We start from the raw sequence: 27,999 nt of genomic DNA, 5'->3' as shown, positions 1-27,999 counted from the left end.
TGGAGTTGGCTAATCGGGTTAATCGTGGCCGTCCATAGCCTCATCTCCGGAGCTGCAAGTCTTCCTGAGCTTCAGCGGAGAGAAGGATGTCAGCATGAGCTGCACGAAACGGCTGTACGACGCCCTTCTGATGAAGGGAGTGGTCACGCTGGTGGAGGGATCGGACGGTGAAGGGGACAGGGTGGAAAGATCGACCATCTGCGAGCCCGTCATCTCAGGATCCCACGCCGATTCGGAGCGGCGCCTCTTCGATCTGGCCCCGATGGTCCGGTGCGGAGGGACGATCAAGATCCTTCCCGTCTTCTACCACGTCGATCCGTCGGACGTCCGGCGCCAGAGGGGACCCTTCGAGCCGGCGTTCCGGATCGACGAGATCCGATCCGAAGATAAGGAGGTGAGAGAGTGGGGGGAAGCGATGAGCGAGCTCGGTGAGATTCATGGCTATTTTCTTTCGAACGCTGACGATGAACGGTGCGCCTCTCTCTCTCTCTCACAAACACACACACACACACGCACACGCACATAGGTTTAACCCAACCTAGATCCGATCCGATCCGATCCGATCAAGGGAACTTGGATCTATGTGACACCTGTCGCCTGAGTATGAGCACTGTCATACACGTTTCACTCGCAAATATCGGCGATATTTTGAAAATATTGTGATTCTATTGTGGTATTTTTTAAGAGCCGATAAATACTGAGAAAACTTTCACAATATTTTCAAATATCCCCCTTTTAGTTTTTTATGTTTTATAGTATTTCTTTTATTTGTAAATAATATGCATGCAGATATTTTCCCGAGATTTTACTTCGAGAAAAATGTTGTTTTCTAATTCATCATGAGATTTTCCCCGGCCGAGAAAATTCCGATAAAGAGATTGCGACTTTGGTTTCATTGCGTAGTGAAAAACGTTCAAACCGCAACTGTTTCACGGCTAATTTCTGGTGAAATTTTGAAAGTTTTTCCAAAATTTTAATTTATTTGGAAAAAATGTAAATATTGTTATCAAAGCGAAGTTAATATTTTTCCGATATTTTCGTTTAACGATAATATTGCAATTTAGAGATATCATGAAAGCTTAGACTTAGATGCTTAATCACCGTTATAATGTCATTTTGACGATATTTTCAAAATACCACGGATATTTGCATCTATTGACCTCCGCCAAGGTTAGATCTAGCTCGGGTCTGACTCAAAGCTGTTCGGATTCGGTTTGGTTTGGTATCTCCGAAGCTGAAACATAATCAGATTAGGTCTTGGATACCAGAGTTTTACCAGATCCGGATTTCATCAGCTACTCTGTTTCAAGTGCTCGGGTCGGGTATAAATACAATCATATTTTGGTTAATTGGTTCCATAATCGGACTCAGGTTCAGATGAAAAGTGCTTATAGTGAATCCAATCGGATATACGTTTATAAATAAACAGCTCGAATCTTGTCCGACTTGAGTTTAACTTGAATTCTGATCTGAATGAAATATTACTAAAACCGTATGCGAGTTCAATATGATTAAACTGGATTTGTTTTTTTTTCACAGTCCTTAAAACACGTTTTTTCCAATGTGGCAACTTGGAGCTGGACTCAGATTTCCGATGCTAAAATGCTAATACCGAATCTGTTTCCAATTAGCAATTGAATCCAGCTAAACAGATTCAAATTCTATTGATCCTACCCAAAACCATTTCATTTTCCACTTGGTATGAATGCAGTTGAAGCGTTTAGCAGAATTTATTTGGAAAACAGACAAAATGTTTATTTAGCTTACGACCATGTTACTTATGCTTGTTATTTGTTGCTTTTGTTTGATGTGAAAAACCAACAGGCTTGAAGACAAGGTGATTAGAGAGTTGGGCAATGATACATTGAATGTTGTTGATCACCTCTTTGGAGTTGATTCTAGCATGATAGATAAAATGGAGTTGTTAAGAATAAAAGCACACGTTATTCAAGTAATTCAAATTCATGGTATGGGTGGAATAGGAAAGAAAAACTCTAGCTGATATCGAAGTTTTCGATGCTACTTGTTTTGTTACAAATATTAAAAAGCATCGAAAAAATATAGAGAGTTTTAAGATTTGTTATGAAGTGAGTTTTTATTGTTCTTGACGATGTGGATCACAAAGATAAACATCTTGCATTAGTTGGTGAATAAAATCAGCTTCTTGTTAGAAGCAGAATCATCATCACAACAAGAGATGTGCATGTATTGAATGTGTTTCACATGAACAATAAAGACATAGTCAACTGATTCACTTCAACAACTCTTTAGCTATCATGCCTTTTGGAAGATACCAATCAATTGAAATCTACATAGAGCTCTCTAAAAAGTTATGTCGATGACCAGTGGATTGCCTTTGGCTCTTGATTAAAGGTATTCAACAAAAGCTGAAAATAAGCTATGATGGACTAGACAAAGAAAAAAAGATATTTCTTGTCATCGCATGCTTTTTTATTGGCATGAAAATAGAAAATACAATTGTTATATGACAATGCTATGACTTCTTTCTAAAGATAGAAATCAAAGTTTTACAAGAGATCTTCATTCAAATTGGAGTTAACAAACTACAAAAGCATGACCAACTTGACAACATGTGGAAAGGTGTCATCCAAGAAGAATATCCCGTGGGCCCTAGCATGCAAAGTAGGGCATGGGTTCATAAAGAGAAAAGGATATTTTTTGACATTGCAAATAGAAAATACAAGTGCCATATGAGAGTGGTGTAGCTTCTTTCTAAATATAGAAATCAAAGTTTTACTACAGATGTCATTTAAATTGGAGGTAACTACAAATTCATCACCAACTTCGCAAGCGAAGTTATGGGTTCATGAAGAAATACTAGATGCATTGGATAATCGAAAGGTAAACACTAGTGCAAGTGAGTTTCTTAGCTTGTCATTTTATTTTCATAAATTTTCATATTGTTTACTTGATTAGCCTTTCTATGGCCAGGGAACAATAATTCTTGAAGGCTTTGGTGTTGACTTTAAAGCAGAGCCTGTGAGAGATTTCAGTATCAAGTGTTCGGAATAATTATCCAATCTAAGGTTACTTTACTCCGACTTTTGAAACTCTAATTGATCATTCAAATGCATGCCCACACAACTAAGATGGTTGGAATGGTATTGGGTGCCCACTGAAATCACTACCAGATTATTTTAATCCGAAGAAAATTGCAGTCCTTGACCTCTGTCTAAGAGCACAATTGTCCAAGTATGGAACAAGAACGCCTGATTGGAAGACAAGGTTGGTCATGACATTTCATGCATCTGTTTTAGAATCTTGTATATTTCTAGTGTGGTTTGTTTCCTTATATGAGAGCTTGGATTTGCAGGTCTTCAAAAGGCCGACTGTTCTTATTCTCACTTACTACGAGCACCTTTACGTTAATGATACTGGCATTTAATAGATTCCTGACTCCATAGGATCCCTTGAATTTTTTTTGAGAGAGAAAGGATCCTTTGAGAATTAAAAAAAGCTGTTTTGGTGAACTATGTAAAACTGACAAGACTGACAAATGCAATGGGGGATTGATCAATCTTGAGAAGTTGCACTTGCAAGAATGTGAATCACTAAGGACATTGTCCCATCCTATTGGCAATTTGAAAAATGTCATGTCTTTACCTTTATGAAACTGAAATTGAAGCACTTCCTAAATCCATAGCATGTCTTGAGAAGTTGACAGAGCTGTTGTTACTTGGACTCAAGAAGTTGATGGCATTAACAGATTCAAAATCAGAATGACCATCATTGAGAAATTGGATCTGTGTTGTTCATTTGCAAGAACGCTACCGAAATCTGTTGGCAATGAGAAATCTTATTGAGCTCCATAACTGAAACCAGCATTGTGGAGCTCCCTGATTCCATAGGCTCTGTAAAAGATGGACATTGTGGTTAGTAAAAATGCAATAAGCTGAGTCCTAGCTGATTAAATTGGAAACCTGGCCAAATTGAAGATGTTGGACTTCTGGTATTGCATGTCGCTAAGAAAATTACCTGATGCTTTCAGCGACGAGGAACCTAGCTGAGCGTTATCTGTCTGAAACAGGACTTGAAAAGCTTCCTAAGTCCTTTGGATCTCTTCAGAAGCCGAGAAAATTGTGTTGAACAAGTGTTGCAAGCTGAGTGATCTACCAGATGAAATCACTGACTAATCTCGAGCAGTTGGACTTAAGTGGTTTTATGTCATTAACAAGACTTCCTCGTTCTATTGGCACTATGAGAGGCCTGCTTAAGCTCCATCCCTCCGGGAGCTTCCTGATTCCATAAGATCCAGCGAGAAATTAAAAATTCTTTGAGAGTAGAAATCTATGAAGTCCTTGTTCCCATCCATGGGATATTGAGGCTCATGTTCTCCTTGTGGTAACTATATTTAGCGATGTTGACTATACATATGCTGTGTGATTGTTTTTGTATTTTCAAATGCAGAAGGCTGAATGGTAGATTGGAGCCGTCATTTCAAGAATACCATCACCATGAAATACTCTCCATCACTCACTCCAATACTTGCACGCATGCATGTTCAAGATTCCTGTATCTGGTTTCCTGACTTTTCCCAATGCAATGGCCATTCTCTAACTATAAGCCAAATTGTCAGCCTTATTTAATTCTCTCTCTCTCTCTCTCTCTCTCTCAGTACGTGTTCCTTGTATAATCTTTGCATATTTTTATACAAAAATTTTTAGCATTATAAATATCACTATACTAGATAAATTGCTAGATAGCAAGTTTATTTCCTTACAGGATCATCAATATGAAGAATAGCTAAATTCATATAGCTATACTTTGTATTCAACGATGCTCTTATTGCTTCCCGTTAGGTTTTAGATGATTCAAGTAGATATTCTGTTAATTTTGTAGGAACAGCCTAAATGTGGAAGGACTAGCTATACCTATATACACGAGTAAATATGGCATAAACTATTAGAGGAGTTCGGATCCCATGCTTTGACATAATAGGTTAGGTTTTTTTGGTTTTTTCTCTTTGCGCTTCTCCACAATAGGTGACAAGAAACAGAGGATGGCCATCTATGAACCTTCTTGTGGGCATGTGACGAGGATGTTGAATTCATAAGGCAAGAAGTCACCCTTAAAGGTGGTGTTGAGGGTGGTGCTGTTGCTTGACTCTACACTATTCATAACAGATTTTTTTTTTCGACAGAGAAAGCTGGGGTACGCCGACCCCTATCAATTATACAACCATATCATTGGTATTCGGATCAGATTCAACCTGGGTGTGACCCATATTGGCATGGATATATCACGAGACATATGTGGGTGTGACTCCCTTTAGGGACCTCCACCAGTGCCCATTATGGGCCTCTACCAAATCTCTTTATAAATAGGTGACCCATAATGCTGTGATGAGTATCACATTCGTACACGATTTCTCTCTTTTAGTTCAAGGGTCTTACTTCTCTCGACGTTCTTGCTTGGGTTCAACGAGGGTGTTAATTGGTTGATGAGAATGCTAATCACCCGCATTCACTGAAGCAATGTTAAGATCGTCTATAGTTGCATCTGATAAGTGGATCTCGACTGGGTTGGGGTCCCGATCCGAACCTAAAACCATTTTTTGGTGGATCGGGTCTATGCTTGTCCCTGGTGGGACCTAATCTGGGTCGGATAACTCTCTAAAAGGTTATCGGGTGGATCAGGTCAGAACTCGATCTAGGCCTGGGTGGGACCGAGTGGATCAGGTTTTCACTTGACTCGGTGGGACCGATTCAGACCCGATCCCATTGGCGAGATCAGGTGAATTGGGTTTGTACCCAACATAGCGAGATATGATCCAGACCTAAACCCATTGGCGGGACCAGGTGGATAGGGTATGTGCCTGATTTAGTGGGATTTGGTCTAGGGTTCGAACGTGTCCTGAGCTTTCAAATGGACCGGGTTTGTATTTCACCTAGAAGTATCTGATCTATGACCCATATCTGTTAGGGGTTCCTGGTGGATTTCCATGCTCAACTTGGTCAGACTGGACCCGTTTCAAAATTAACGGTCGTACCAGGTTTGAGCCTGCCCCAAAGGCACCCAATCGAAACTCAAACCCAATAAGCGGGTTTTGAGTGAATCAAAGCTGAAACTCGATCGAACCTAATCCAGGACCCAGACCCGTTGGGGGTTCTGGGTGGATCAGGTTTGAGTCTGACTTGAGCGAACCCAGTTTGGGGCCCAAACCCATTACGGGGTTTTGAGTAGACCAGGTCTAACTTCGACCCGGGCGGACCTGGTCTGGGACCTGGACCCGTTGGAGGTTCCAGGTCTGTGCCCGACTCGTTGAGACCCAATTTGACCCATTAATGATTTAGGGTGGACCGAGTCAGACCCTTGGGTCAGATCAAATCTAGAATGAGACTCGATTAACTATGTGGCACCAAACCCATCTAAAAACTGATTCGGTTCTTCTAGGACTAGTTTGGGTTATTTTGAAACCGGTTTTGGTCCTTTGAGGACCGATTTAGTGGTTTTTGAAACCAATTCAACATTTCTAAAGCCGATTCTAAGGTTTACAGGGCCGGTTCAAGTCATATTAGGACCAGTTCAATGGTTTTTCGAATCAGTTCATACATCCTGCGACCAACTCTGAGGTTTTCAGAACCGGTTCAAGCTATTGTAGGATTGGTTTAGTGGTTTATGAGACCCGTTCAGGGGTTTACCCGACTGATTCAGTGGTTTCCTAGATTGATTCAAGGTTTTTCTGACCAGTTTAGGACTTTTATTGGTCGGTTCACGATCTTCAAGGACCCGTTTAGGCCTTTTTAAGACCTCAATCCCAAATACGACTCATAAATGCATGTCTTTGTCATTGATTTTATACTTTTTAGCAACTTTAGAATGATATAAGGTGTGTCTTATGTTGTTTTGAGTTATTCATGATTATTTAAGCATGAGATTAAGAATGAATGCACTTTATTTGTTTTATGACATACTTTACATATGCTTATGGTAAAAGATATCGATTAACTTACTCTAGCAATCACCAAAGTGATTCAGGATATGTTGATTGAGGGTTATTTGGATTGTGTTGAGATTGAAATTTTCTATTGTAATTGTGTGTGTCTTTATTAAACAATGAGTATATCCAAAGGTGGGTCATTGCATTCTAAATTCACACAGAGTGTAATAGTAGGTGTGTACACCAGCTCATGAAGCATGATCATACCCAAATAAACATTGTTGAATTGCTCCTGATTATATGATCTGCTAGTTTTATCAATTGAAATCAATTTCTTGATAATTGAAGAGGTGAAACATCTCAGAGTATTATTGTTTTCATCAAAGTGAAATGATAGTTACTCTATTATGCTTGCCTTAAAAAATGTGAATAATAAAGGGTCTCTTATTTACTTTTTTTATGTGAATCATGTATAAAGTGATTAATCCCCTTCTATAAAGTATAACACAACCAATCAAAAGATTGTCTATGGTAAATGGGAGTGCTTAAAGAGTCTTAGCCTGTTGCTTTTACAATCACGAGTAACTAAGAATACTTGAGGCGTCATCTCTCACTATAGGACAATAAAAGAATTTTTTAAAGTCATTAAGATAAAATTATTGATTTAAACGATATTTATTCTCAGGACATATTAGAGTTAAAGTACTTTGTTGTTAAAAAAATGACTGAGAATCATTTAATGTATATTGATACAATCGGCATGAAGGAAATTATTGTTGATCTTCTTAGTAAAGTGCTAACATCGGAATTATATTCTCAACATGTAATGAGGGTGGGTCTATTTGTTTATTTCTGATGTATAACAATACATTATGATTATATGTGATCACATTTATGAAACTAAATTGATTCTTTATGTTTTTTGTGTATTGTTGATTCTATGTAAAGTATCTCTAGGAAGAAAGAATAACAAAATAATAATATTAAAAAGACCAATACTATGGGTTAGAGAACAATTTGTTCATGAAGGTATTCTAAACATGCTAAATACTTAAAATGAATAATGATGTAATACATAAAAATATAACATCTCATATAAAGGTGTTTATCTTTATGATTCATTCTTATGATACAAGATAGTATGTGAACCCATATAGAAATTGAATCAAAATAAAGGTAGTAAATCTTGATGAAGTGTTTTTCCATGTCAATGGGTTAAATGAGAGAATATTGGATTTTGAATTGGATCGGATCTAACTTGGATGTAACCCATATTAATATGGGCACATCAAGAGACATATATGGGTGTGGCTTTTGGGTTTTGTGGGTTATGACACAATTAAGAAGTCTCATGACTATTCATTCGTACCCATTAAGGACCTTGCCTATTATGGACCTCCACCAACTCTTACTATAAATAGGAGACCCGTAGTGGTGTGATGAGTGCCATATTCGTTTATTATTTCTCTCTGGGTTCAAAGGTCTTGCTCGCCTCTCGACGTTCTGGCCTGAGCTAATTGAGGGCATCGATTGGCTGAAGAGAACATCAACCACCCGCATCGACCGAAGCATTGTTCGGATCGTCCATGATCGCATCTGGTAAATGGCTTTTCTGCGATCCATATTGTGCCTGCAATTCAAACTTGCAACATCTCAACACAAGGTGACATGCCCTAATTGCTCCTGCCAGACAAGACTTGTAGCAACTCATGTTGGCTCGTTCTCCTTGAATCTTGTACCAGGCTGGCCTCTACTCGCACATTACATTGACACAACACCAGCATCACCACCAAGGCCACAGTTGACAGTGCACTGGCTTTGATGCTCTTATATTCACAAGGGTCAGATGGGCATACACATTAGGTCTTGTGTCCGTGTAGCGTGACGACGAGAGGTTGACTTGCTCCAGGATTAGCGGCTGGTGGTTGGACATATGCATTAGGTCTTTCCCAAGTGATTCCTTTCTTTAGTCCCAAAGGGGTTTGGCGTAGTGGGATGGGGCCTAGGTTGCAAGGCAGGCGGTTTAGGTTCAAATCTCATGGTCGTCACCCCTTCCGCAAGCCGAAGCGTGGTGACTCTATGGGGGAAAGGGGTAAGCCCACGGAGTTTTACTCTGCCAGAACAGAGACTGTAAGTACATTCGGCAGATCCAGTGCGGCTAGGTTTATGTTCCTGAGGAAGGTTTCTTCGTATAATTATATAAAAAAAAAAGTGATTCCTTTCTTTTTCTTTATTTTTTCCATTTTAAAATTGGTTTATTTGGTTTTTTTGAAAATGACTTCGCTCTTCTTTTTTATTAATTTCACTTTTGAATCAGCTAATTTGGGTTTTCCCAAATGATCCGAATATGATTGCTTGTGGGCTATCAATTGATTAATCATTAAGTTGATAAAAACAGTTGTAAGGTTAGACTATTACATATTGAGGATTGGGGTAGGAACTTTCTTAATGCATATGTTGTATAATTTGTTATTGGTTCGTTTTATTTTCTATACAAGTTTTTGTTTTGCTATAAGTTCACTATAACGTGCATCAGGTTTCATGTTGTGCAAAGGCACAACCTAAATGAGATATTGAAGTACAGAAGCTAAATTTACCCAATTATCCCTGTTATGCTTAACAACAATGAGAGACTGAAGTAGGATGAGCTTTTGAAAGTATCTGCACCTTTTTTTTATATTTACACGAAGATTGATGAACTATAATTTTTTCTTCAAAGGGATTTTCCAAATTATTTATAATGCTGCTTCACTCGCTCCCTAATTATCAACACCATTAATTAGGAACTACGGTAAGGCTCTATGTGAAAATTTTGCAAATTCCATGAATTCAGGGCTTTCTTGAATTTTACAAATTATCTGTGTTTTTTTTTTTTTGTAATGTGTATAATATAAATTTTTGTTAATGTACCACTTTTATTAATTCATTTTTAATGGTTTTACTACGTGCATGAAGATTTTGTAAAAAAGCATAAAGAGGTCATCTGCCACGCTTGAACCATCACTACTCTCTCTCTCTCTCTCTCTCTCGACTTAGAATTTAAGTTTGGCCATTGACATTATAAAACAACTTGAACTAGTTTGTTGCTCTTTAATTTAAGCTTATTACTTATTTGCATCACACTAGCATATATTCTCTGCCAAACCCAAGTATGCCACGGTCTCCATTTACAAATGAATTGTCCACCTTTTGGGCATTGGGCACTCTGGTCTCCTTTATATTATGTTCCTTGCTAGATCCCATTTAGGGCCTTGTTTGTGTTGATGGAATCTAGCTTTTGAAACATGATTTGGGTGGACATATGCAAGTTTAATCCTGTTGGAAATCTCTTCTTTTCTTCTAAATGGATGCAGAAAATTTCCAAGCCATTATTGCAAGTTGGATTGTACATTGTCCAAATCTACATAATGTGGTATGCTTTATGGACCCACTTAGGTTGGCCAAGTTTTGGGCCCTACAGGCTTGCGATCACGTTAGCCATATGAGGAAGTAGACAACAGGTGCATACTATGAATGCCCACAAAGAGAGGCCGGTGCACATTGGTTTTAGTGTTTTACTACCCCAAGTCAACAATTAAAAAAAAAAAAGAAGCAAACCTGACACTGACTGCACCAAAATTTGCTTGAGAAAAAGCTACTCGTGTAATCAAGTGTGCAAACTCAAAAACATAATTGCATAAAGCGACTGAATCAACTAAACAATATGCATTACAATCTATTCAAAAGCCATGAGCATTAGTTTCTCCAAATTATTTTATTTCCAAATCCCACTATCATAACCTGAACTTCCCATACTCTCTTGGCAATCGGATCCATCAGCAAAAAAAGGAGGTACATAGAAAGTGACATTTCTACTAATAGGTTCTCCAGGCTCAAGTGAGAACTAAATAACTTAGTTTTAAAGTTATCCAAAGCTTAATTCAAGCTAACAATAGGGTTTCTTCTCCACCTCTGCCACAGCCAAAAGAGAGATCAATGCCGTCGATCTCAAGATGGACCGCATCCAAAGCCGTACCAGTGAGATGCCCATCACTTGGATGGGCCCCATTTTTTTCTTGTCGTTCGTGTTTTGGATGGACGGCATTGAATGGTTTAAAATGAACGACTCACAATCAGAGGTGCCTCTGACCTGATCCTCTGTCAATTATCATAGTGCCATGGCAGTGGTGTAATCTGTCCTTTCTTTTTTCTTTACATCATTTAAAACATTGATGGTATACATGATAGTTAGGTTTTTATATATATAAAAACAAAAAAATTAAGTTAGGTTTTGCGTATGTGAAACATTATTGCCAACTCTCTCTCTCTCTCTCTCTCTCTCTCTATATATATATATATATATATATATATATATCTTTCTTACCTACTCCCATCATAGTTGTAGGTTGCATATCTTCTCAATCAGACCTTAACAAATCATGTTTTGGATCATGATTTTTGACATAAAAAAATTTGAAGTCATGAAATTTTTATACATTGTGAGCCGTTGATTTTTTGAAGATTATAAAAAAAACCTGCACGTATGTTATAATCACATGATATAAAACTTGTTTTCCACTAAATAATGATTGTAGATCATATATGTATAGTTTGATCAACAAAAGATGCTAAATTTTTTTGAAAATTTGAAGTATTTATTAGGTGGGAGTAGGTACTCTCGGATCACGTTATCATTAATATATATATATAGTAAATTTTGAGATATGAGAAAATAGATGGTGGTTATATACGGTGGTAGACCCTTTTATTTGCATAGATCTAGCCACCAACTGGTAAATTGAATCATACACATTTGTTTAACATGATTTATTTAGTATATTAGAGTGTTTTATCATGTTTAATAAAATTTTAAGATAGTGAAAATGGACGGCTCACAATTCATGAAAATATGGGTGGTTTAAAAACGACAAAAGATCATATTTGAGTGAACTTTAACACATGGAAGTAATAAATAAGGCATGCTAAATATGATCCAATGGTTAGATGTTTTTCTTTTTTAGATTTATGTAAAACAAGTGTATACCACCATAACCACTCTATATATATATCAACTTTGCCCCTCCTTAGGGATGGGCGGCTTGTCTAGTCTCTTACAAAATTGTCCGTCGCTCTTTTCATCTCGAGTAGGGTAATCGTGGCCGTCCATGGCCTCAACTCCGGAGCTGCCTAATTCTCAAAAGGGTGTGGTCACTGGAATCGGGCGGTGGCGGTAAAAGGGTGGAGGGATCGGCCATCTGCGTGCATGTCAACTCCGGATCTTACGCTGATTCAGAGAGAGGCGATGAGCGATGAGATCGCCAGCTATGTCCTTTTGGGTGCTCACGATGAAAGGTTTGCCTCCCCGGCTCACTCATAGGTTTAAGCCAAACCCATATCCGACCCGCTCCGATCTAACTGTTAACGATAAAGATGGTCTTCCATCTTTATCGTTGATATAGTTGTTTGTTAAAGCTGGCACGATTTTGAAGATTTTGAAATTTCAACTAATAGCAATTGGAAATGGTAACATTTGAAGGTAAAAGCAAAAATGAGGATGAAGATGGCAGTTTCCAAAAGTTGTGCAGTTTCATAAACTCCTGGAGATGTGATCTGGTGAAATCAGATTTGATCCTTCTGATAAGGAATGCTGGATCAAATCTTAGAATCTTTTCTTGACCAGCACCCTTGTGTAACATTTTTTTTCTTTGTATTTTTTGATCCCACAAATCATGGGATATACACGTATGAATGTATTGTAACATTTTCACAGTAAAGAAAATAATTAATATCCAATTTTATGTTGAGGTCTCCACTTTCACGTGGTATCAGATCTGTGAAGGGACCTCACGTGCAGTCAGTTCCCACACCATCTTCATCCTTCCCCACTCCGTCTGGCACTCGCCATCATGAGCCAAGGTGCTAACAGCGACTCCATGCAGCCTTATTCTCAAATGGTGAATGAGGTGATTGACAACTCATATTATCTTTATTATTTGGACCACCCAAGGCAAATCCTGGTGACAGGTCCACTCTCGTGGAGTCGTGTCATGACGGTTGCTCTATTGGCCAATAACAAGATGGGATTCGTTGATGGATCTCTATTGAAGCCTGAACCCACCTCTGCGCAACTACTGGTATGGACGTGATGCAACGATATGGTATTATCTTGAATCATCAATTCTCTTTCTTGCGATTTGTTTGAGAGCTATTTGTTAGGTGCAAGAAGGGAGGGAACAGAAAATTTCATGAAACTGGGTTGTTTTAGAGTAAGTGGTTTTGATGACATGGAATAGTCCCATATTGATTGTGTTTGAGTTTGTTGTGGGCTTTATAAGCCACATGTAAACTCTTACACTTGTTCCTGAGAACAAGGGATTGGGATGACTACCACACACACGCGCCCGCCCGCTGGGCCGGGCCGGGTAATTGGCCCTTTAGGGCCATATCCAATCAAGACCAAAGTCATGACTCCTCGTAGTCCGTGCTCGTTATGCTTCTTCAGATTTCGTAACGGATCTCGACTCTTCGAAGTCCGTTAATGAGTCGCGTCTCCTCGGATTTTGTAACGGGTCCCCTTCCACGCTTTGTAATTGTTCGTGGGCTATAAAAGCATGGTTAGGGCTGGGGTTACATATATTCGAGGCGCACTGGTTTCTGAAGAGAGGCTCTGCGATTTTCCATTTCTCTGTTGCTCTCTTTCTCTCCTGAGTTATCCCGAAAGGAGTTGTTCTGCAACATTGGTTCGTAGAGGCTATTTTCGAAGGACGATCCGTCGGAGTGCACCTTTCTGATCGTCGTGTCTATTGTATCCTGGGAGAAGGACGTCAGACCCTGATTGCACTGTATGTGGGGGCGAATCTTCTCTAAGGGGAGTAATTCCGTACGCCTTAGCCTATTACATAATCTAAACATGTTTATGTTGTTTTCATTATGTTCTTTGCATCTGTTTGTTCGTATGCTGTTGTCTGGATTTTGGTTGTATGCGGAAACCGACATGCTTGCTCTCTATTTCTGTTTCGATCTGCTGAAAATCATGATTTGTATTCTACTGCATATTATGATTTATATCATGTTTTATATCATGATTATGATTGTGAAACTGCGTGATCCGAAAAATGATTCAACACTATTTACTGTGAAACCATAATTGCAGCTTAAAATGATATAAGAGAACGATTCTCTGATAAAAATGGACCCCGAATATTTGAGATTCAGATGTCCATTGTTACGTTGTGGCAATAAAACATGCCTATTGTCGCGTACTATACACGAAGACCAAAACACTATAGGATGACTATCCACTCAAATTTCATTACATGTGTATGGGTGTGGAGCGGTAAGAGCAATACTGCAACATCAAGAACGCCTCATTCAATTTTTGATGGAACTGAATGAGATGTATATGATTGTTCGCAATAGGATACTGATAATGGATCTCATGCCACCTGTGAACAAGGCTTATAACCTTCTTCTTAAATAAGAAAGGCAGCATAGTGTGCATAAATTCTCATTCTTGAACATAATATGGCAATTGTAGTGAACACTGACCATCATCCACCAAGATACCAAGGACGTGATGGACAAGTGAAGGACAAAAATCAACGTGAAAGGCCTAGATGTGATCACTGCAACAAGCTCAGCCATACTAAAAATTGTCGCTACTTCCTCCACCGTTTTTCATAAAAAACAGCCAACATTGCCCAAACTAAATCAGATGGTGGTGATTCTTCAGGTAATGAGGGACCACCATTCACTCTAGAGCAACGAAATTAGTTGTTGTCATTGATCTTTGTTGGTAAAATCCAACTAATGGCAACATGTTAGGTAACTCTCATCCCTCTCCAAAATTGATTCCTTCAAAATTTTAGATATTAAATACTAGAGCCACCAACTATATGTGTTCTTCATTCTCTTTCTCTTTATTAGACAATTCAAAATTGTGTGAGTTTCTCAAACCTATCAAACTTTCAGACAGGTCATTTTCTTTCATAACTCACACTAGAACCGTTTACGTGACTCAAAAAATCAAGCTTGATTATGTCTTAGTCGTTCCTTCCTTTAAGTTTAACTTGATTTCCATAAATAAACTCATAAAATCTTTAAAATGTAATACCATTTTTTTCTCATTGTGAAATTCACCACCTTTGATTGAAGATGACGATTGGCATGAGTAAAAGTAGCATGAAGGCATATAGTTTCTTGATATGAATTGTAATAGAATAGAAGAAAATAAAGTGGCTTCCATGACCATCATACTTGCTGTCTTGACCACCATACATGTTTTGTTCGACCTTTGGCATTGGTGTCTTGGTCATGTTTCTTCTCTTAGATTAAAGAGCATTGCTTAATCATTGAATTTCACTCAGTTTAATGATTGTCGCTAGGATATTTGTCCTCTTGCTCGCCAAACACGATTGTCATTTTCTCATAATGAAAAGACTACCTCCCATTCTTTTGATTTGATTCATATAAATATTTAGGGTGGATATCTCGCAACATCTATATATGGGGCCCATTATTTCGTAAGTATAGTGGATGACTTTTCTCATTTCACATGGATTTATTTAGTGAGTTTCAAGTCTCAAGCTGACTTTTTTTTTTAAATTTATTATTATGGTCAAAAATCAATTTCAAAAAATTGTCAAAAATGTGACATATAATAACGGAGCTGAATTTTTCTCTCATGAAGCTCAACTTTGTTTACAAGAAAATGGTATCCTTCATCAATATAGTTGTGTATCCATGCCACAACAAAATATTATTGTTGAATGAAAATATAGGCATTTGAAATCGTGAGGGCCCTACGATTTCAAGCAAATCTACCTCTTAAATTTTAGGAAGAATGCATTATCACCGCGGCCTAATGGATAAATAGGATACTTTTCAAAATTTTGAAAAACAAAAGCCTTCATGAAGTGCTTTATGATTCACTGTCTAATTACAGACATTTATGTCTTTGGGATGCTTGTCTTATGCTCATAACATCCATTATAAGCACAAGTTTGATTCTTAGTCTCGCAAGTGTGTCTTTGTTGGATACCCTTTTAGACAAAAAAAGATACAAATTATTTGATCTTAAAAATGAAATTTTTTGTCAGTCTTGATGTGGTGTTTCACGAGGATATATTCCCTTTCAAACCATCACTGACTAACCCTCCTCAAACCCACATTTTGCCTAAATCAATTGTAGAGTCATGAGAACCAAATTCATAGTCAACCAACTATTCCATAAAACAATGATACTAGCCCAATCTCCACTGAGCAAACTGGATCCTTTGAACCAATCCAAACCGAGACCACCATCCATCAAAATCTTGAACAAAGTTTAGCCAATGCTCTAGATTTAAACCAACTTAGGCGTTCAACCCAAACCTGGGCCAAACCAGCCTACCTTGAGGATTACCAATGCTCGTATATTGCACTTTACCCCCACGCCACATCATGTAAGAGATAAGGAACCAGTCATGTTAAGTCATCATCTATCTTTTTCATGTTTTTCTAATGAACATCTTGCTTTTCTTATCTCTAATTCATCTCATGATGAACCCAAAAAAATTCAAATGGCCATGAATTATGATCAGTGGAGACAAGCCATGGTAGCTAAAATCAAATCCTTAGAGGAGAATAATACATGGATTCTTACCAAACTGCCTGAAGAGAAGAAACCAATTGGTTCAAAATAGGTCTATAAGATTAAATATCACTCTGCTGGAGCTATTAAAAGATATAAAACATGATTAGTTGTTAAGGGATACACCCAACAAAAAGGTTTGTAATGCCTCTGTTGCAAAGTTGGTTACGATGTGTTGCTTGCTCGCTCTTGCTTTAATTCTTCATTGGCTCATGCACCAACTCCATGTGAATAATATTTTTTACATGGGGATTTGGATGAGGAAATTAATATGAAACTTTTCGAATATTTTACTAAGGGAGAATAATTGGTATGTCTACTCAATAAGTCTCTTTACGAGTTTAAGTAGGGGTGGCAATTTCTGACACGACCCACCAACCCGCTTCTTAGCCGGGTTGAGGTTTGGCTTAAACAGGTTCGTGTCGTAAATGGGTCGACCAGCCTAACCCGTTTATTAAACGGGTCGGGTTCGTGTTAGGGGTATGCCAACCTGCCAACCCGTTTAACCCATATATTATGTATTCGCTTACCTCTCTCTCCATCTTCCTCCGTCCTCTTCATCTCGGTCGTCCATCGATGGCCTCTGCCTCGTCCTCTCTTGATCTCTCCTCCCTCCTCGCGTTTGTCTCCAGAAACCCTAAGTCGCCATCGCCCAGGTCGCACTCTGCATCGCTCCCAACCAGGAAGCACCTCGGGGCCTTAGGCCCTCGCTGGGCCTCTGTCGAATGGCATGGGCGCGGGATCGGCCCCGCCTGTGCAATGGATGTGTCCGTCTTCGAGCAGCAGGGCGACGAGCCATCGTCTATCGCCGGTGACGGCCAGAAGTGGATTCTGGTGGTTCTGCTTGTTGCGCTGCCCAAGGGGGAGAGGAGGGTCATCATCCAGAACGAGGAGACAATCCTGTTCTTATGGTACAAGGATGAGATCTTCGCGATTGAGAACCGGTTGTCAGCCGAGGGCGCCTACAACGAGCGAGGGCCTTCTCAATGCGAAGCTCATGCAGGTTTTTTACCCATTTACCCGAACCCGACCCGCCAACCCGTTTACCCGATCCGACCCGTTTATTAAACGGGTTAACCATGTTGTGTCGGGTTACCCGTTTAATAAATGGGTCAGGTTCGTGTTTGCCACAGCCGACCCGTTTAATAAACGGGTCGGGTTCGTGTTGAGGTATGCTGACCTGCCAACCCGACCTAATTGTCGCCCCTAGGTTTAAGCAAGCATCCAGACAATGGTTTGCAAAGTTTTCTCAAGCCCTTAGACATATGAGTTTTATCCAATCTTTGACATACTAATTGTTTTCTCTAAAAAATGGTGACAAGCGAACACATGTGCTCGTATATGTTGATGACATCCTTGTCACTGGAAATGATAATGAGATAGTCGAAAACCTTAAGAAATTTCTTCATCAACATTTTTGCATCAAGGATCTTGAAAAATTAAAAATATATTTCCGGCATTGAAGTGGCTAGATCACTAGGCATTTTTCTAAATCAAAGGAAATATGTTTTAGAAATCTTGAAGGACACTGGCTATCTTAGATCACATCCAAGTGATGTCGTTATGAACTAGAAACTGAAATTGGATCACAGCTGGATCATTCTCAAGGATCCAACCCAATATCGGATGTTAGTAGGCTGTCTTATTTATCTCACCATTACTCAACCTGATATTTACTTATTCATCCATTTTATGCAGTCACTTGACTTTTTAGATATCTTAAAAGCACCCCTAAAAAGGGAATCTTGCTTAGATGAAGCAGTCTACTTCAACTATTATGCTCCTCAGATTCTGATTGGGCTAGCTGCCCATTTTCCAGAATGTCGACTATGGGATTTTGTACTTTTTGGGGAGAGTTTTATGTAATGGAAGACCAAGAAGCAGGTTACCATCTCTTGTTCTTTCACAAAAGCAGAGTACCCCATCAATGACAATTGCAACAAGTGAGATTATATAGCTCAAATATCTTCTTATAGACCTTGGAAATCCTCATCCACAGCGAGCCCACTTATATTGATCCCGTTTTTCGTGAGCAAGCTAAGCATATCAAGTTGGATTATCATTTCATTCGAGCAAAAATTCAAAATGGCAACGTGTGTACTCAGTTCGTTCCAAGCAAGCTTTAAAGATCCAATATTCTTACCAAAGTCATTGGAAATGATCAGTTCAATACATTAGTTAGCAAGTTGGGGATGTTGATCCACATTCTCCAACTTGAGGGAAAATGTTAACGATATCAGTGATAGGGTTGTTTGTTAAAGCAGGCACGATTTTGAAGATTTTAAAATTTCAACTGATAACAATTAGAAATTGTAACATTTGAAGGTAAAAGCAAATATGAGGATGATGACGGAGTTTATAAATTCGTGCAGTTTCCTAAAATCGTGGAGATGTGATATGGTGAAATCAGATTTGATCCTCTAATAAGGAATGATGGATCAAACCTTAGAATCTTATCTTGACCAGCACCCTTGTGTAACGTTTTTTTTTTTCTTTGTATTTTTTAATCCCATAAATCATGGGATACACGTATGGATGTACATATATATTGTAACATTTTCATAGTAAAGGAAATAATCAATATCCAATTTTACATTGAGGTCTCCATGCACTTTCACTAACTCACCTGTATGAGCCACTATCATAAATACGTTTCACTCACAAATGCCGGTCCCAGTTTTTTTTTATCTGACATTATAGATGTGGTCTACATATTTTTTTAGTGAAAACGGGCTTTTGGACCTCCATAATCCAACCTGTGTATAGAATTTTTCAGCCATGCACAAATCGACAACTACGGATTTCACGGTTTCTCCCAACTAAAAGAAAAAGCAAGTTTCTTTGTTCAAGAAAAATGATCCAAGGGTCGATTCCCGCGGCTAAATCAAACAAGTGAAACATATCTATAAGGTTAAATTAAGTTTAAGTTAAGACAACTTGCATTGTAAGATTTCCAATAGATTTTTGGTCCAATCAACAACTGTAGTAAATATATCCATTTTCAAAATGGTTTTGTATTTGCTACTATCTACTATACGTGCAATTTACACTACAAGAAAAACGTTAATTAGCGACGAAAATAATTTTTCATCAATTTGCGATGGATTAGCTAAAGAAAACTAGTCGTCCATAAAATTGAAATTAGTTGCAGAATTAGCGACGGAAAAATTCTGTCTCAAAATTTATCACTAATTAGCAACGAATTAGCGACGAAAACATTCCGTCTCAAACTCCATCGCAACTTCGCGACGGATGAGCGACAAAAATTTTTCGTCGCTACGCCATCGCTAATTTCCCCCGTAAAATCCTAATTAATGCGAGCATCTTTCTTTCCCTTTCTGTTTCATTTGTCGCACACAACCACCGTCGCCCGCCCGCCACCCGAGTTCTCTCCTTCACCTCCTCCTTCTTCCATCACTCCATCTCTCTCGTTGTGTGCCGCCGCCGAAATCCTTATCTGCGGCGCCACCTCCTCCCTCTTCGCTTTTGCCGATCGGCCGAAGCGTCCTACTTCCTTCCCCCATTTGCCGATCGACCGAAGTCGCGGTGCCGCTGTGACCACCACCGTCTGCATGCTGGAGATCTCCTCTATCTCCTTCTCCACTCCCTCTTTGATCGGACCCCCGAACCCTCTCCCTCACTCAACTCTCATAGTCGAACCCTTACTCACCTTGCCTGTCGCCTGCACCTGATGTCGGTGCTCTCCCTCTCGCTGACCCCTTTTTAGGTAACCTCTCACCCCCTCTCTCTTTCTCATGTGTCTTCTTCTTCTACTACTTCATCTTCTCCTTCTCCTTCTCCTTCTCCTTCTCCTTCTCCTTCTCCTTCTCTTTCTTTTCTGTCGATCGGCAGGGGCCTGCCATTCTTTTTTTTTGGCAAACCATGGTCGGCCGGCAAGGGCCAAAGCCTCTGCCAATTTTTTTTATAGGTCGGCAGGGGAGACACCCCCTTTGATGACAACTTCTTCGATGAAGGCAACACACACACAAGGTGAAACAAGGGTGAGAGAGAGGGGTGTCCTCCTCTTCTTCACGGTTCTTCAATGTTTTTTAAAAGACAACAAGCAAAAGGAGATATTGAAAACCCTCCTTTCACAGTTGGGGTTTTTTATTGTCAAGGGAGGGGAGGAGACGTTGTTGAAGAAGAGCCATTTCCTCCTTAGGGTTTCATGTTGCCGCCTAAGGAGCCCCAATGGTGGGGTCTTTGGTTCTAATAGGTAAAATAGGAATCCAATTAAATCCAAACCTTGAATAGTCATTCGTATTTTTGGGTCATCAATGGTGGATTAATCGTTGTTTAGGATAGGGTTCGTTGCAGGCTATTTGCGTTTATGCTAGAAATTGCATTCTTTTCTTTTATTGTGAAGCATTGATTATTTTTAGCACCAAAATTTTAAAAATTTTGGAATGACCAACCTCTCTTCCTCTACCACCACGATTGTGTCCTCTTAGAGAGAAGAAGGCAATGCCTGACATATTTGATTGTTGAGGAAACTTCAGATTTAACATTTGAAGTCACTTTTCTTGATTTAGCAAAAGATCATAAATCTCAAAAAAAAAATGGAAGCTTTTCAAGAAAGTAGTAATAATAATAATAAAACTTTCATACTCATTGGGCAATCCATTTAAGGTAAATTAAACAAGATTTGCATATGAGACTCATTGACAACACATAAGGAATCTGCAAGAAATTTTACATGATTCAAATATTTCATCATGTTCTTTTATATGCACCAATTTGGTCGACAGTCTTTGTCATTGCAGGTGCGTAGTAGTGCAAAATGCGTGATGCTTAATGCTAAGCATTGCATGCGGCTTAAAATGTCATACAAAAAAGAAACAAGAAAAATGCAAATGCAAAAATATGCAAATCGGGTAAATACTCGTGGTGAGTAAGCGATGCAAGCACATCACATGTTATTTACTTTCTTGGATACAACACTTTTCTACTCACACACTCACGTAGTTGTGAATATCTAGGATTGTTTTGCTGGAGTTTGGAGATCATTCTAAGCATGCTTTGAATGTATGGGAATAGAAGTGCTCTTATTTTTATAGTTCAGATTACATGCTAATCACGGTAGTAGTTAGAAGAATATTGGAGTGTATTTGTTGCAGGTACATGTTTGACATTATTGTGATATGAATGATTGAATGTATTGCAATGTTTGACATGACTATCCATGCTTGCATGAAGTTATTTTCGATTTGATTATGCATTCCATGTAAAATTATATCATAAAAATATGCTTAAATTGAATGTATCATGTTTGTGAATGTGATTTCATCTTTCTAAATATTTTTATGATGTGTGCAAATATGATGTGATGGTGTTAGACACAAAAATATTGAATTATCAATGCATGCATAATAGTTCATGAAATTGCATTTTTTGTTAAACATGTTTGTCGTAGAGAGGGAAAAAAATTATACATTAACTGAAACAAAAAAATTGTTCACCAACAATCACCAAACAAGAATTATTAGATAAATTAGATATTTTCTTCATCATAACATTATTATGATTCTCTTTTAACTGGTAAAGATAATATCTATAACATTATAGAACAAAATGGCTACAAATCGTGAATGGATGTACCGTAAGATAGTTGATAATAAGGTGTCGCTTGAATATATGTATGGTGTTGACAGTTTTATTGAATTTACAACAGCAAGTGTCAGTACAGTGGATCTCACCGATCGTATTGGGTGCCTCTACACGATGTGTAAGAACAATTGCATTGTAGAACCTCATGGCGTTAGACATCACCTATATAGAAAGGGTTTTTTGAGTGGTTATCATAATTGGACACTTCATGGTGAATAATTTTGGAATAATTTTAATGCACGGGTGGATGTGGTGCACGATAATTCATATGTGGATTTGATATTTGATGTCGCAGGACAAGAACTGGATTCTGTTATGGGTCCTAGTGATGTATTAACTGGGGTAGAGGAATAAATAGCAAATGATGCAGCTAGTAGATTTTATGACTTAGAGATGTTGATGAACCACTATAGAATGGTTGTGAGAGTTACACGTGAAAATAAGTTTGGGCATGGTTGAAAGAGTTAGTAAGGACGATAACATGCATTATTTCCATGTAAACAACAATATGTTACTTAATTAGTCATGTTTATAGTCATTGTTTATGCTTGTAGGTTCACCATGGGGATGTTAATGACCAAGGAATATGTGATTTACAAAATGGTCTGACTAAAGTTGTGCAATGTTACAATGGGTACATCACAAATGGTTATCGATTTCATACAAAAGACTATGGTGTAAATAAATCAACAATGAATAGTGGCGTGTGTGTCAAGGGTAGCAGTTACGGTGAAAATGAACTTGACTACTACGATGTTATTGAAGAATAATGAAGTTGACTTACTTAGGCATAAATAACACGATAACATTATTCAAGTGTCATTGGTTTGATCCCACAACAATAAGAGTCGACAAAGCCTCAGGCATTGTGGAGGTGAATCATAAATCAAGGTTTGGAATATATGAATCATTCATATTAGCATCGCAAGCTCAACAAGTTTACTATATTTCATATCTAAATACAAGGAAGTCAGATAAAAAATAATGGTGGGCGGTTTGCAAGGTGAAGTCTAAACTATATCTCGAGTATGATCAGTTACAAGAAGACAAGATTGTTGAAGAGGGTGGTTACTATCAATCAGATGATATGTATGACTTCTCTTATGATCATGATGTCATACATGGTCTGCATGTCACAGTTCTATTGTCTGATGGCACACGTATGGAAGAATGTGATCTAAATGATATACCAAGTGGATGGTCACCCAATGAAGAAGATGACAAAGAGGAGGAGGAAGAAGAAAAATATGAAAGTCAAACAAGTGATGAGGAAGCATACTCAAGCTAGTGAAATATATCTTGTAATACATATCACATCACGTTCTCATATGCACCATCTATTTTAACATTATATCTTACATATCATGTTATATTCTATGCATACTTAGCATGTACATGCACAGTTATAAAACTGATTTATGTATGACCTTTAAATCTTTACATTCCATGCATATGTTATGTCTATGCTAAGATCAAGAGTTATGTAACTGATCCAAATAACATTTTTATTTGTTACAATATGGTTCGTGAAAGTCACAGTGGTCGAGCACCCAGTGCTCGAAGACCAAGTGGATGTCGTGGGACAGCATTAGGCAGATGTCTTTATGTTATATTTAAATATAGTCATTCATTATGTTATTGCTTACATGTTGATATAAAAATTGTTACTTGTTAATCATCTTTATAGGATCTCAGTTCAGTGATAGTCAGTCTCAACCTTCGTCTTCATGTAATGCTTTGATAGGTATATCATTTAAATCATTGTATACTTGATTAGTTTAAATATGCATTGTGTGAATTTCTAACTCATTGTTCTATAGATGATGTTTTGCCAGATGTTGGGTTTTCTCAGTCTGATACATGATGAGTCATTGAAATAGTGTATATCGATAGTCGATCGTAAGTATTTTATTGTCACTTTTTCAATACTTATCTTATAAATAATGTATATCGATAGTCGATTGTTAATGTATATCAATTTATATGTAGCACGTAGTTCGAGCCACAAAAAGTAATTCAAGAAATTATGAAGTCATTAGTTCAGCATCTTTCAGGACCGGTCGCTCAATGAAAAGAGTACATGAATGAGGTGTTGGACAGATTATGGACATCATTCATAGCTAATGTGTCTAATATTTAATTTTTTGTTATAGTCATATATACTAACTTTCTGAAATTATTTGTAAGCTTCGAATCGCTTCGCGATTGGGAAGGAGGAACATGACACAAGGTTAGTGTGGCAGAAGGTGGTTGTCAGTCGATTTGCCAACATACTTCATAATATGAAGACTGCAGTAATAAAAGCAGCTGGTGGGATAGATGATTCACTACAGTGGAAGGGCCATGGCCCTTCTACTATCAGGTCAGATTATTGGGATGCAATGTACGACAAGTGGGTGAGTCATGAATTTTAAAATTGCTTAGCAAAGGCTGCACAAAACCGAGCAAAGATGCCCGATGCCCATCTACACACAGGTGGTTATAGGACTTTTGGGAGCCACCAGAAGAAAATGGTAACTCATCAATATATATTATCAAATTTATAACTATTTCTGCATACTTTCTAATTGACTTTTTTATCATTTAACCTTGCAGGAAGTTGAAAAAGGAGGCATTGTGCCTTATAAGGATGTGTTTGTTGAAACACATAAACATAAGAGCACGGAAGAGTTAGTATCAGAGAAGGCAAGAGTGACAACGGTATGCATTTATTGTATTAATAAATATTATAATATACAAGTTACCATGAATTATATCATCATAAACATTATAATTCTTAATTATTAATTCATACTGTAATCATTACTTTGTAGATGTCATATGAGAAGCAGATGGTAGAGCGATATGGCGATGACTCTACTCAGCATCTGCCTTTTGATCCTGCAGCATGGGTGACTGTAACCGGTGAACTCAAAAAAGGTCGTGTGTACGGGTTTGAGAGTAATATGAACACCATACCAGTTGTTGCCTCCTCTAGTCAGGGCTCTCAGAGTTCTTCTGCCGGCATCAACTCCCAGTGGCCGATTGACCCTACTATTTCTTGGGATGGTGTCTATCAACTTCTTTAGGACACAATGCATAACTTTTTACATGAAGTCATTCTCAATCTTTTCCATAATGAGTTGTGCAACTTTTTTCGAGACAAGAGAACTTTGTCTGCATTCAACATGAGCTCTGGTGCCTGTCAGGTATAAAATTTTATGTTGTTAGATTTCAATGCGTGTATGTATGATTGAATACATATATGCATGATTGAATCACTATGAAATTTTATTGATAGCATTAGAACACATGTATGCATGATTGAATCACTATAAAAAAAAAATTGACAGCCTTAGAAAACATATATGCATGATTGAATCATTATGATTTTTTTTTACAATCTTAGAACACATATATGCATGATTGAATCACTATAAAAAAGTTTGACTACCTTATAACACATATATGCATGATTGGATCACTATGAAAGTTTTTGACTGCCTTATAACACATATATGCATGATTAAATCACTATGAAAGTTTTTTGACAACCTTACAACACATATAAGCATGATTTCATCACTATGAAATATTTTTGACAACCTTAAAACACATATAAGCATGATTTCATCACTATGAAATTTTTTGACAACCTTAGACCACATATAAGTATGATTGAATCACTATAAATTTTATTTGACAACCTTAGAACACATATATGCATGATTGAATCACAATAAAATTTTTTGACTGCTTTATAATACATATATGCAAGATTGAATCACTATGAAAGTTTTTTGACAACCTTAGAACACATATATGCATGATTTCATCACTATGAATTTTTTTTTACAACCTTAGAACAAATATATGCATGATTAAATCACTATGAATTTTTTTTGACAACCTTAGACCACATATAAGTACGATTGAATCACTATAAATTTTATCTAACAACCTTAGAACACATATATGCATGATTGAATCACTATAAAAAAAATTTACTACCATATAACATATATATGCCTGATTGAATCACTATGATTTTTTTTGACAACCTTAGAACACATATAAGCATGGTTTCATCACTATGATTCTTTTTTGACAACCTTAGAACACATATAAGCATGATTTCATCACTATAAAATTTTTTTGACAACCATAGACCACATGTAAGTATGATTGAATTACTATAAATTTTATTTGATAACCTTAGAATACATATATGCATGATTGAATCACTATAAATTTTTTTGACAACCTTAGACCACATATATGTATGATTGAATCACTATAAATTTTATTTGACAACCTTAGAACACATATATGCATGATTGAATCACTATAAATTTTTTTGACACCTTTTGAACACATATATGCATGATTGAATCACTATATAATTTTTATGATAACCTTAGAACACATATATGCATGATTGAATCACTATGAACTTTTATTTGACAGTCTTAGAACACATGTATGCATGATTGAATCACTATAAAACTTTTTTGACAACCTTAGAACACATATATGCATGATTGAATCACTATAAATTTTTTTGACACCTTTTGAACACATATATGCATGATTGAATCACTATAAAAATTTTATGACACCCTTAGAACATATATATGCATGATTGAATCACTATGATTTGTTTTTAACAACCTTAGAACACATATATGCATGATTGAATCACTATGTAATTTTTTTGACAACCTTACAACACATATATACATAATCGAATAACTATGAACTTTTATTTGACAGGCTTAGAACACATATGCATAATTGAATCACTATAAAAAAAATTGACAACCTTATAACACATATATGCATGATTAAATCACTATAAATTTTTTTGACACCTTTTGAACACATATATGCATGATTGAATCACTATAAAAATTTTATGACACCCTTAAAACACATATATGCATGATCAAATCACTATGAACTTTTATTAACAGCCTTAGAACACATATATGCATGATTGAATCACTATGAAATTTATTTGACAGCCTTAAAAAATATATATGTATGCTTGAATCACTATGACATTTTTTTGATAACCTTAGAACACATATCTGTATGATTGAATCACTATGAAATTTTTTTGTCAGCCTTAGAACAAATATATGAATAATTAAATCAGTATGATTTTTTTTTACAGCCTTAGAACACATATATGCATGATTGAATCACTATACATTTTTTTTTGACAACCTTAGAACACATATATGCATGATTGAATCACTATAAAAGAAATTTGACAACCTCTGAATTCTGTTAATGTCCTTCACTTTATTGTTATTTTATGTGTCATTCAGCCATGTTACTTTGATTGCCTTAGATTAGGTGCATTGCGTATAATTTATTTCATTATATTTTGTTTATCAATACTAACATTTTGGTTCTCTTGGAGGATGCTAGAGATGATCAGCGTAGAGGAGTTGATGGAGGCATGGATGGAGGGGTAGATCGAGACAATGAAGAGGATGATGCTCCGAATCTTGGCGAGGATTAGCTTCATGTGTTGAATTTGTTTCATCTACTTGTTGTTTCAAATGAAACTCTTTGTATATGTTCACTTGTAACTAATTAGAATTTGGCAAGGATGATATTGGGTTGTTAAATTTGTTTCACTTATAACTTGTGTTAAATTTGTTTCACCTGCTTTGTATATGTATTTTTTATGTGTACTTTGTTTTTTATATACAGGTTATATAAATTGTATAACAAGAAATGTTTTCTCGATATTTATATTTCAAACAGAATTATTTTATTTTTAAAAAAAAATTATGATGGATTAGCGACGGATAATATCCGTTGCTAATGTTCATATGAATATCCATCGCCAATTTAGCGACGGATTAGGGATGGATATTTATCTGTCTCA

The 27,999-nt window shown here is 37.2% G+C and overlaps 1 protein-coding gene across 6 annotated transcripts; it reads left to right on the top strand.

Annotated features, from left to right (window-relative positions):
- Positions 1 to 27,721, top strand: LOC149833996 (disease resistance protein L6-like). Of its 6 annotated transcripts, XR_016432738.1 has the most exons (5): positions 1 to 471; positions 1,825 to 2,643; positions 2,764 to 2,862; positions 2,953 to 3,246; positions 3,335 to 4,577. XR_016432738.1 is itself a non-coding variant. In XM_090011161.1 (2 exons), the coding sequence occupies exons 1-2, from the start codon at positions 95 to 97 to the stop codon at positions 27,625 to 27,627; spliced, it is 471 nt and encodes a 156-aa protein (XP_089867287.1). In that variant the 5' UTR covers positions 1 to 94; the 3' UTR covers positions 27,628 to 27,721. The 6 variants fall into 6 exon arrangements, 3 of the variants coding, with proteins under 3 accessions (XP_089867287.1, XP_089867289.1, XP_089867288.1); XR_016432737.1 differs by having other exon boundaries at positions 1,825 to 2,862; XR_016432739.1 differs by lacking the exons at positions 1,825 to 2,643; positions 2,764 to 2,862; positions 2,953 to 3,246; positions 3,335 to 4,577 and adding exons at positions 12,029 to 12,232; positions 12,417 to 12,732.
- Positions 27,722 to 27,999: the final 278 nt, after the last annotated feature.

The sequence above is a fragment of the Nuphar pumila genome, chromosome 6 (assembly GCF_984573655.1).
Source record: "Nuphar pumila chromosome 6, dmNupPumi1.hap1.1, whole genome shotgun sequence".
Classification (NCBI taxonomy): Eukaryota; Viridiplantae; Streptophyta; class Magnoliopsida; order Nymphaeales; family Nymphaeaceae; genus Nuphar; species Nuphar pumila.
The sequence above is the reverse complement of the archived record's forward strand: the minus strand, read 5'-3'. Positions and strand labels throughout refer to the sequence as shown.

Excerpts from the sequence above, each read along its gene's own strand:
- LOC149833996 (XM_090011161.1), top strand. The coding sequence starts at position 95 with ATGAGCTGCACGAAACGGCTGTACGACGCCCTTCTGATGAAGGGAGTG. Across the intron at positions 472-27,533 it reads TCGAACGCTGACGATGAACG|AGATGATCAGCGTAGAGGAG; the intron begins GTGCGCCTCTCT and ends GGAGGATGCTAG.